The following is a 12298-nucleotide window of genomic DNA, read 5'->3' on the forward strand; positions in this document are numbered from 1 at the left end:
TCGTCTTTGTTCGTCCTAATAGAATATGTAAATTCCAGTCGGAGAGAAAATGGAACATTTTTTTTTTTTATATATATGAAACTACAAGTACAAAGCTCTCTCCAAATCAAAAGGAAAATCCCTGCGCCTCTGAGTCAGCCGCCCCGGCTGGAAGCCGCGGAGAGAAGTGCCGCAGACGGTGAATGGCCCCTGTCGCCTCGCGTCTCATCCTGCTGAACCCGTTCATTTCATTGTTATTCTTCTCCAGAGAATACGGCCCATTGTGCCGGCTACAATTCTCTCCATGTACAGCTCTCAGCAGCCCCTGTACCTGCTGAGTACCCATGCACCGAGTCATGTGATCCGTGGGGCTCCCAGCGAGAGGACTCTAATGTAGTAGTACGGCCTGTGATCTGTACGTGACAGTCCGTTCACTCTGCCAAGAAGATAATTAGAGCTGGTTATCCAAACAAAAGACCAATCTGGGGTTGTCCCTTTTTCTCTTAACTGCCGTACGCTTCTTCCAGTGGAGACGCTCGCCTTCACACAACTTTATCTTCCATGCACAACGTCCTTCCCATTGGATAGAACAGTTCTAGACCAGTGGTTAGCATTGCTGCCTCTCAACATTGAGGTCACAAGTTCAATTCCTGGGGTCACAAGTTCAATCCCTGAACAAAATCCCCACAAAAATAATATACTCCAAGGTTACAATGACGGACATTGGTGTGAGGAGGGTGTAAGGAATGTAGACTAGTGGACATTCTAGCACACTGCATCTTTCACAACCCGTGCAGTTCCTCTTCTCTGCCTGGGGTGTCACTCTCTCTGCTGTGGTGCTCGTAGCACGTCTGGTCTGCATTTCAGCACTGATATGCAGACCAGACCTGTGCTAGAAGCTGCACAGCAGATCACGCCACCCCAGACAGGCAAGAGGAACTCAACCGGTTTTGTTGATGTTCCTGAGGATGGGAACTAAGGTGGTGATTCTGGTTGACTCGTTAATAGGCAAAAAAATGCTGCTTAGCAAACCATCATAAGCCACCCACTAGGCGAGTGAATGCCCGCCCGCTGCCATGGTCCGCACATGCCCGCCACTTTGCAAATGGAGGGCAAAATCATTTGTTGGTTGCCGACCATCTAATTTACCCTTGTTTGACTGACCTATATTTGCGCCTTCGGGTCCGAGAACGGTCCTGTGCCGTCAGCTGGTGGTTGCTGTCACCATTGCGACTGTTCTAAGGTTCTAGGTTGGTGCCTTTTTATTTTTAGATGTGAGGTTTTAGGTCTGAGAATATACCCGCTGCCTCTTTATAATCTCCCCTGCCCTTGCTCATGTCTGCCTTGTCACCAGGCGGAAAATCTGCTCCTTGCAGCGGAAGATTCTCCATTTAATGGAATTAAGAGCTTGGAGTTTGGCCGCGTAAAATATTCTTAAGTATCTGAGATCAGCGAGTGGAGAGAACACTAAATAAATGTCACTTGGCCTTCCGTCAGTGCAGCGGTCAGCCCAGTGACACGCCTGCATAATCCTATATACCTTCAGGTGGATTACGGTTTGCCCTGAACACACCAATGCCCAGTGTTCCCTGCTCTAGCCCCCTGCCTGTCCCCATTTGGTGTCCGGTTGACAGGCCAACAGCATGACCCCTCTATGGTCAACATGGTCAAAAGGCTCAAATAAATAATCAACATGACAATAACTGACACACATGGTCGACACATGTTTTCGTTTTTATTTCATTTTTATTTTATTTTATTTTAAAGTATTATCCATTGCCAGGCACATGCGGTATGATTGGGAATTATAACCTAATACTCTAATTGGGGTCACGTGGTTAAATATTGAAAGTAACACCAAAGATGATAAAAAATTGTGTTAACCTCTTAAGCGTTGACTATTTCCTTTTGCACGTGTCTACCGGTCAACCATATTGGGTAGAATTATTATGGTCCACCTACTGATCCACAGCCAGAGGATTTAGCTACAGACCTTGCCCATTCCCCCGATACCGGAGACCATTGAAGTCAATCCGCCCCCATTGCATAAGATTGTTTGGTAAATACGGCTGTGCTGAGTCTTTGTGTTCCTATATGTGTGCACAGTACTTACAGAGACCACTAGTGTCTCTCCTATGATTAGGAGAGGGGTAGAACTGTCCCCAGGGGCATGGTATGACCTGTAGGAGACATGGAACAGGGCCCAGGACACCTTGATTCCCCGCGCAGTGGTCACCACTACACTCTCAGCTGTATCACGAATTCCGAGGTCCAATTCCGGAGTTTATTTTAAATCTTTCATCTCTGTTGCAGGCGGCTTCTGGAGTCATCCCTGATCTCTCTGTCCCGATACGATGGCACTGGTTCCCGGGATCATCCCATTTACCCCGACCCAGCCAGGTAACGTTCTCCAATTATTATAAATAGAACAAAAAAGTACGTATTGCTTGCAGCCCATCAATAGGCGCTGAGCCAGTGGCATTGCCAAGACTCTTTGTCCCTTAGAGGAGATGTGGCACAAAGTGTCCATATTTGGAAGTTGCCAGTCGGCATGTTGACGTAGTGTGAGGCTGCGGTTAGTCTGGTTACAGATTAAATGGGGCAAAATAGATAACTGATGGCGACATTCCATCCATGTCGACATTCTTTGTTGACTATACACTGTGTTACATTAGATTACGGACTCATTGATAAGGCGGCATTCTGAGAAATATTCACAACTTCCGGCCTGTAGGCTTTCCAGTACTTAAGAGCTAGGAGTGTATTGAAGCCCTGTGCGCACTGGACAATGCATCGTTAACCATATGAACGATAACTAGATTGTTAACAATGTTTCATATTGTTCCGTGTGTACGCTCAATGCCGTTAACAATGGGCACTCCTTTGGGTCATATCTCCTGTCGTGTGAGCTTGTTGCCCAATGTTGATCATACAGTGAACAGCAGCATGTTCACCCGTGGGCCAGGTGACCTCACCACCGATACAGTTAACGATATCAATCGGGGTTACGCGGCAGGGAGGGGTTAGTTTAGGTTAGGCCGGGGGAGGCGAGGTCAGGGTTAGGCTGCAGGGAGGGGTTGGCTAGGGTTAGGCTGGAGTGGGGGGGGGGGGGTAGGGTTTAAATGTAGGCGGTGGGATACAGGGATTAGGTTTTTAGGTTTAAGCACTAGTGGGGAGGTCAAGTATACGTACCTGACCCCTGTCTGGATTTCCTCCTTTGGGATGCTGGTGTCTGTATTCTGACTGCTGGCATCCTGCCCACCGCTCAGCCCTGATCTGACCCTGATCCTACAGTACACTCTCCCTCCCTTTGACCGCCCTGTGTGTCCATATAACTTATACATGTCCCGCTCTCTCGCCAGGTTATCCCCGGCCGCTTACTACGCACAAAGGATGATCCAGTACCTTTCTCGGAGGGACAGCATCCGGCAGCGCTCCATGCGTTACCAGCAAAACCGCCTAAGATCGTCGGCATCCGCCCCGTCCTCCAGCGATGGTCAGGGTGCAGTAGAAGCCGGAGACCTGGAGTTCGAGGAGTTTGAGTAAGTGATCTCCCCGACGTCTCCCACTCTCTGCTCGTGGGCTTCACTTCCTGTCTGTAATCATCTCTCTCCCAGAGAACAGAGCGACCATCTCTCCCATCCAGCACAATTATTCCCGGCTTCTAAATAGGTTGCAGTATAATACAAATTCTACGCGGCCATTGAATTTCTCTTTTAACAAATGACTGCGCCAGCTCCTCTTTATTTATATATTCAACCCTCAGCATGCATTGCTTCCAGTGTAATCTGTAATCCTGATATAATAGGGACACATGAAATAATCAAATTCCTTTTATCGCGAAGCTTTGCTCCATGTCCAATGCCAGTCCGCTGCATTTCTATGCAAAGAAAAAGCCTTTATTCCGCCTGCTCTGTAAACACAACAAAGATTTATCTCTGGTGCTTGTTAGCCTGGCGAAGTGTCCTTTACCGCGTGCTGCTCAGTGCCAGTATTATCCCGAGAATCACGCTTACAGAATGACAGTAAGGAGCCAGTGTCTATTGTGCACAGAAGCTTTCTGCACCCACGCCGGGTTTTACCATAGAAGCCAGTGTCTACTGCTCACAGCTTCCCAGCCCCACGCGTTTTACCATAGGAGCCAGTGTGTACTGATCACAGAAGCTTTCTGGACCCACACGTTTTACTATAGGAGCCAGTGTCTACTGCTCACAGCTTCCTGTACCCATGCGTTTTACTATAGGCGCCAGTGTCTACTGCTCACAGCTTCCTGTACCCATGCGTTTTACTATAGCGCCAGTGTCTACTGCTCACAGAAGCTTTCTGAACCCACGCCGGGTTTTACCATAGAAGCCAGTGTCTACTGCTCACAGCTTCCCATACCCACGCGTTTTTCCATAGGAGCCAGTGTGTACTGATCACAGCTTCCTGTACCCATGCGTTTTACTATAGGAGCCAGTGTCTACTGCTCACAGCTTCCTGTACCCATGCGTTTTACTATAGGCGCCAGTGTCTACTGCTCACAGCTTCCTGTACCCATGCGTTTTACTATAGCGCCAGTGTCTACTGCTCACAGAAGCTTTCTGCACCCACGCCGGGTTTTACCATAGAAGCCAGTGTCTACTGCTCACAGCTTCCCATACCCACGCGTTTTACCATAGGAGCCAGTGTGTACTGCTCACAGCTTCCTGAACCCACGCGTTTTACTATAGGCGCCAGTGTCTACTGCTCACAGCTTCCTGAACCCATGCGTTTTACTATAGGCGCCAGTGTCTACTGCTCACAGCTTCCTGTACCCATGCGTTTTACTATAGGCGCCAGTGTCTACTGCTCACAGCTTCCTGTACCCATGCGTTTTACTATAGGAACCAGTGTCTACTGCTCACAGCTTCCTGTACCCATGTGTTTTACTATAGGCACCAGTGTGTACTGCTCACAGCTTCCTGTACCCATGCGTTTTACTATAGGCGCCAGTGTGTACTGCTCACAGCTTCCTGGACCCACGCGTTTTACCATAGGATCCAGTGTCTACCGCTCACATAAGCTTTCTGCACACACACGTTATCCCATAGGAGCCAGTGTCTACTGCTCACAGCTTCCTGTACCCATGCGTTTTACCATAGGAGCCAGTGTGTACTGATCACAGCTTCCTGTACCCATGCGTTTTACTATAGGAGCCAGTGTCTACTGCTCACAGCTTCCTGTACCCATGCGTTTTACCATAGGAGCCAGTGTCTACTGCTCACAGCTTCCTGTACCCATGCGTTTTACTATAGGAGCCAGTGTCTACTGCTCACAGAAGCTTTCTGTACCCACGCGTTTTACCATAGGAGCCAGTGTCTACCGCTCACATCTTTCTGTACCCACACATTTAACCATAGAAGCCAGTGTCTACTACTCACAGAAGCTTTCTGTACCCACGTTTTTTCCCATAGGAGCCAGTGTCTACTGCTCACAGCTTCCTGTACCCATGCGTTTACCATAGGAGCCAATGTCTACTGCTCACAGAAGCTTTTTGACCCACGCGTTTTACCATAGGAGCCAGTGTCTACTGCTCACAGCTTCCTGTACCCATGCGTTTTACTATAGGCGCCAGTGTCTACTGCTCACAGCTTCCTGTACCCATGCGTTTACCATAGGAGCCAGTGTCTACTGCTCACAGCTTTCTGTACCCATGCGTTTTTCCATAGAAGTCTGTGACTGTAGGCTTCAGGTGTTTGTCCGATGGTCACTGGTACACTCCTACACACACTGCCTGCAGGTACTTTCATTCTGAAGTACCCAGATTAGTAGAGGGGATGATCTGAATTTTCTGTTACCATGCTGTAGAATAGATAATGGAGAGCAATTCATAGTTGGATAGATAAGTAGATCTAGAGAGATGGCGACAGGGCTGGCCAGAGATGGCGACAGGAATATATCCATATATTATATTTGTGTGTGTTTGTCTGTGTGTATCTGTATCACTAACATTAGTTAAAAATACCTGTTCATTTGTATCAAAACAACATGTTAATGCAGCGTTTCCCAACCTCAGCCCATAAGACGCACTGTCTCCGGGTGCACATCAGGACTTATATTGCCCAATATACTGTTCCAACGCAGATCGGAACTCTATATTGTACACAAGGCATAGTGTGTGAGGTTAGCTGAGTGCTCGCGCCCAATTGGAAGACTCATGGAACAACCGCTCCTGCAGTGTGTATGGCGTCACAGTATATCGGTCGTAATATGCATCATTCTGATATGTCCCCAGCCTTACAAACCATGTCTTGGCGATATCCATGCTTGCGCACAGATGGGGAAGTCAAAATAACTGGTACTAAATAAGTCACCTATGCTTAACTATGGATATCCCTAAAACCTGGCCAGTGAGTGTGCCTTGAGAACCGAGATTGGAAAGCCCTGTATAAAAGTGGAAAAGCAAGAACTCAGCGCTGTTACACTGTAACATCATGTTGTGATACAATAAAACTAAATTTTATTTTTTTTAACCAACTATTCTGATCTCTCTCTCTCTCTCTCTCTGCCTTTTCGCTGCTTTTACTTGTGGACATGTGAATTGCTGCTTCTTTCGCTCTATATATAAAATGCCGCTATAGACAGTGCTTGTGTGCAGTTATGTAGTTTGACAGAAGACGAGTTCCGCAGCTGTCAGAACGTAGCACAGGGTACCGCCAGAGATGAGCTTTGATATGTAGACGGCAGGGTGCTGACACACTACGGGAAGAGTCCTTTCTCTGCGCTCAGCGGCTCCTGTTTGCCGCCTGCTCCTTACAGAATGGCAGGATATATCCGCTTTGTGACTGTGCACCTGCAGGTTCTTTGTGAACAGAAATAGCTTCTCACATTTCTCATCGCATCCTTAACCGTTTAGCCGCCGCAAGTCTGTAGTCACAGTCGCCTTCCCTTCACAGACCCTCGTGCCAATGGGGGCTAGAGAAATTGGGCTGATCTAGACTAGACGCAGATGTAAGCAAGCAGCAGCCAGGGCAGGGGTAACATGTTCCGAGGCTGAACCAGATTGTTCCGTGTCTCGTAGCAAACACGAAGGATCTGTTTGTTTGGTTGGGTGCTCGCCAGCTGATAATAAAACTTCCCAGCTGGTCAGCCATTAACTCCTTTTCTCCTGTGGTACTCCCATCCAACACATTAACATAGCTGCTCTGGCCACAGGATCAAAGGCAATGGCTGATGGGATATAATGCACAGTTACATCTATACGTTCTGCAACAGTGACGTAGAGACCGGTTGAGCTATTTACAATGATTATGTGTTTGCGCATGAGAGGGGATGCAGGTAATATCCCAGCAGTCAGGATCCCGACTGTATTTATTGGGGTTAGGCTCTAGCAGGAGCGTTAAGGTGGCCATACAGTACTGTGATCTCTCGCAGCAGTGCATGGCCAGCCAATCCCCTGCGACTTTCCGGAGAGGGAGGGTCGCATGCGAATGATCACATGCGGTCCTTTCACATGTGATAGATCTGCCGCCGGGAGGAGAGTCGGAAGTTGGAACTGCATGCCGGTCCGACCGCCGACTCAGGTTGGATGCGTACAGGACCGCGCATCAGACCTTAGGGGACATCACATAAGACCCTAGGGGACATCACATGCAACCGATTTGGGCCGACTCTGGCACACCAAAGGAGGGAATCCCGCCAGGGGCAGGTCAGTATTCTTAAGGCCCCCCCTACACTGGTGTGACTTCTGCCTTCAGAGAAGTTGCACACAATCCCTCTTCAGCCCTGAGTGACAGGGTTGCACAAAATATATTTTAGGCGGTCCTTTCGCATACAATATATCGCATGCGATCCCAGCCAAGCCTGCCGGACTCAGATGCGATCCAATAGATCACTTCTGCAGCCATTGCAACTCGCAGGCCCCGGCGCGATGGGCGTAGTACACATGGTAATCACATGCTCTATGGATGCTTTTCATGCAATCGATCACCACAATCGCATGAAGAGATCCCAGATTGCATGTGAATCGCCTAGTCTAATGCCAGCTTTACCCTCCCCCACCCTAGGCCCCCCAAATCTCTCCTCTAGCAGCCTACCCCAATTAGTGCCAAAATCCAACCCATGCCAAGTGCCTCACTCTAATGCCCCGTCCTCTTCTATCCCTAACCTCAATTCCCCCCCTCTAGTGCCTAAACCTAACCCCTACTTCCCCGGTTGCACACTAGCCCCAGTTACTTACCGGCTGTCGGTAATCCGGTGCCTGCATCCTGATCCTTTCAAAGATTGACCACCCCGGTGTTTCGGCGGCAGTTGGGACGCCGGCATCCTTACCGCCACGTCCCAGTTTAGTGCTATCGCTAAAATACTCCCCGGGAACCGTTGGGGGGGGGGGGCTTTTGACCATCAGGATTCTGATTCCCATCCCCTTGCTAGAGCACATCGCTTCTGCTATAGATGGTCGGCTTCATACCCCTAATACCTGTAATAATGAGATTTATTGTTGCTGCGGGGTACCGAGGGATCATCCATCCCGCTGCCTCTCTCCTACTAGAACATGTCCCTCTGCCAAACGGCATTTTCCTTTCAAGTGTTAGAACATATTGCACTAGGAGGGGGATGGTTTACAATGGCCAAGCAAGAATCTGATGCCACTCTTAGGGGTGAATTTATGAAGCTTGGAGAAGTGTTATCTATCCCCATAAAGAACGTTATGAGCAAGGTGATAATGGTTCAGCCAATCAGCTCTTACCTGTCAATTTACATATTGTAGCTGATTGGCTGAACCATTATCACCTTGCTCAAAACGTTCTTTATGGGGATAGATAACACTTCTCCAAGCTTCATAAATTCACCCCTCAGTGCCTGGTTCAGACCTGTTCGCTAAGCAGCATATATTCGCTGCCTAGTAAACCAGTAAACGCCCCCCCCCCTACAGACCGAATCCCGAGATGGCCGAAATGGGGAGGGGCGGTCGCTAACGTCATGTGACTTCAGCCACCCACCCCCGAGAAGGTAGGGGTACGCCCAACTTTTCTACAGGCGCACCCATGAATTGCTGGGCGGTTTCCTGCATACACCCATCCTGTAGCGAACGCCACACTCACCGAAGGCGCTCGCTCCGGGCATTTGTACATGCGCATATTCGCACATGTGCAAACACCAACAATCGGCTGGGTTATTAATTTGGCCTGCGCCAAGGGCCTGGGATTAGGTCGTAGAATGTTTGCCCGAAACGTGCCCTCTTTTCTGTCTGAACCAGACCAAGTCCTGCGTTCTACGACCGGTATACAGGAATATGCAGTCCTAAGTGATTAGCGTTTCAATCGTAGATAATAAGCCACCAAAACTGTGCAATCCTGTGTTCATGTACATGCAAATCGCTATTAAGCCGTTTCTGTTCTCCCCAGTCCTCTGTTTTATTATCTATGATGAAAGAAAGCAAATAAGGTGTATAAATCTGTGCCTGTCGTTCTACAACCATTGTCTTATTCTTCTACCAGGGATAACGGAGACCGTTCGCGGCACAGGACCCCCAGAAACGCTCGCATGTCTGCGCCGTCACTGGGTCGCTTTGTCCCTAGGTAAGTTGTCCACCCTCTTCCTGATATTTTCGGTTCTGCTCCTTGTCTCCTCCTACCTAGCACCTGTTTTTCTATCTGTCTTCTTGTCAGTCCTCTTTCTTATTGTCTGATCACCGCCAAATACTCCTTATACTACAATGTTTTCTTCTCTCTGCCTTTAATAACGTCTCCCTCATTGTCGTCCTTTCCTCTCGTTGCAGGAGATTTCTGCTGCCTGAGTACCTTCCGTATGCTGGAATTTTTCACGAGCGTGGTCAACCAGGATTAGCAACGCATTCCTCCGTCAACAGAGTCTTGGCAGGTTAGGGCAGTGTGACCTCAAATAAGCCATCCATTCCCCCGGAACCATTAATATTATTATATTAATATTCTATCATCATTATTATTATTATTACTTGCTCATTTTTTCCTACTTTTGATGTGCAGTTTTTTACCCTTATGGTGGTGGTTTTATCTTCTGTGTCTTAAAAGGAAAAGATCAGGTCGGAGAAGCTCACACTAAGCTTGTATAGTCACTGCTATATTCTAAATGAGGGGACGGTACCAAAAAGGGGAATTTTCTCAGCATTGATGGAGTGCTGTCATATTATGTACTGGTTTGTGGGTCCATTGTAACCCTGTCATTTATATCACCAGTTTCTGTGCAAGTGATCATACACAGGTCCCATCTTTATGAGATGACGGAATTACCTGTTTTGGGGTTGTTCTACCCTGTGTAGTTTTTCATATCTCTCGGTTTTATCCAGGGTCCCTCGGAATTCCATGGATACCTTGTCACCTATCTGTCACATCGGGATTCCACTGGGCATTTTCTCGGAAAAGGGGGATTTGGAACGCAGAAACATGTTTGCAGCTGTTTCCGCCTCAGTTATTCCGATGACCCTCTTGAATGGGTGCATCAGCAAACCTTTTCCGTCAGGGGATAATTAACCCAATTACCTCTCGTTCTAATGATGAGGAGCAAGCCAGACATTTGGTTGCCATGACAACACAGGAGTCAAGACATCTGTATGCTATCCCTGAAAGCTGAGTGCGAATAGGACAGAGCTGTCCTGTGCCATCCCTGGAGTGTGCAGAACTTACGCCCAGGTTACTAAACCCCCCCCCTTCTCTCTCGTTACCGTAGTTACTGGGTACTGGTCCACTGGGACATGGTAGTAAAAGCTCTAGCATCGCTGGAATTAAGGCTCGCTATTCACCAACACAGAAATGCTCTTGTAAATAGGCATATTGTAAGCAAGCACTGGTGTTGGCTTATGTGCCGGGCAAATACAATCCTGGCATAGTCAGTCCTGTATAAAAATGCCGACATGCCCTTGTTGCTGATTATGGTGGCTGCTTGGTGGAGAGCCTGGGAGAAGGTTGCTGGTTGGGAGAACACTTGGTAGGACCTTCAGCACCACGGACAGCTCATCGTGTGAAGAGCAGCCCCGTCATAGTGCCATAGTCAGTGGTAGCTCACGCTCTAGGAATGTGCATGACCTCTCCATTACGTATGTGCATGCCCAATCTAAGTAGTATAGACAGCGGACTGGCGATCAGTGGGGGATGTGGCCAGTAGCAGACCAACCGTCGCATGTTCCCAACAAGGCCGCAATCTAAAGAACTTAGTTCGACAGTGTCTAAGTCGACAGACAAAAGGTGGACATGGGGTTTTTCACTATTTTTTTTTTTTTTCTCTATCATTCTTATGGGATACAGGGAGTCGTTCATAACGATGGGGAAAAGAGCTTATCCGAAGGAGACAGGCACATATAAAAATTTATACAGGGTGTACTGGCTCCTCCCCTCTGCTCCCCTCCCTCTAGCTTCAGTTTGAGAACTGTGCCTCAGGAGAAGCACGCATCAGGAAGAGCTCCAGAGAGTTTTTCTTCTGTTTTATTTTCTTTATTATTTTGGGGCTGCTGTTTGGACTTAACAGCAGCCCTGCGTCGTGGGAGACTAGGGGAAGGGTTCAGCTGCTGGCCACTTCAAGGTACTGAGCTGTCCCTGCCACAGGACCACCGTCCTGAGTGGGTGATGTTACCGCGGGCATTGCGCTGCAGCGCGCACACCCCTGGCACGCCGCACACCCCTAGTCCAGTCTGAAGACGTCAGTGGTGAGTATTACCCCGGGGTCCCCCGCCGTGGGGTCCCCGGGTTATTGTGCGGCAAAATGGCGGCGGTATGGCGGTGCCCTGCACAGGGACCGCGTAACCCCCTGCCTACACTGAGACAGGGTACAGTTCCTGTTTTGTCCAGGGCAGTTACCAAAGAGGATTTGGACATTCCCCAATTTCAGTCTCAGTATAAAACGCAGGTAAGCTCCGGCGCCATTACGCTGGGCGGAGCTTACCCAGAGTGAGACCAGCTCTGTGAGGGCGCCAAAACCTGCTTCCTGCTTCTTCCCTGGCTGCTGGAAACGCCATTATACTGCTCCAGACACTCCTCAGCGGTGTGGATCAGAGGGAATCTGCTTGCAGAGACAGCTTCAGGTTTTCAGCGCTTGTGTACTTGTGCACTTGCCTGCTTACACTGTAAAGTACTGTTATTGATACTGTACTGTATTACCAGCTCTTCTAATCGGAGAGCTAAGGTTATCAGGTGTATTGGTCTCCTCCATTATCCTCTGTACACCACCCCACTGGCTTGGTTAAGCTGTACAGATCAGATAAGGCTACACATAGTATTTATCTGGTTATTTCACACTGCATATCCACTGTGTGTGCGCGCTGTGTGAGGGGAGACTGTTTGTTTGTCACAATGGTGAGGAAACTTACATGTATGGTGTGCAGTGA

At 48.6% G+C, this 12298-nt stretch overlaps 1 protein-coding gene across 4 annotated transcripts in view; it reads left to right on the top strand.

The window, feature by feature from the left end:
* The window catches only part of AMBRA1 (autophagy and beclin 1 regulator 1), a 77116-nt gene that overhangs the window by 32116 nt on the left and 32702 nt on the right, over positions 1-12298 (top strand). For all 4 annotated transcript variants that reach the window (XM_083164486.1, XM_083164485.1, XM_083164484.1 and 1 more), the window contains exons 8-11: positions 2293-2379; positions 3342-3521; positions 9441-9521; positions 9722-9822. In XM_083164486.1, coding sequence (XP_083020612.1) covers positions 2293-2379; positions 3342-3521; positions 9441-9521; positions 9722-9822 — 449 coding nt within the window. The remainder of the gene's footprint in view (positions 1-2292; positions 2380-3341; positions 3522-9440; positions 9522-9721; positions 9823-12298) is intronic.

The sequence above is a fragment of the Crinia signifera genome, chromosome 11 (assembly GCF_055691185.1).
Source record: "Crinia signifera chromosome 11, ASM5569118v1, whole genome shotgun sequence".
Lineage (NCBI taxonomy): Eukaryota > Metazoa > Chordata > Amphibia > Anura > Myobatrachidae > Crinia > Crinia signifera.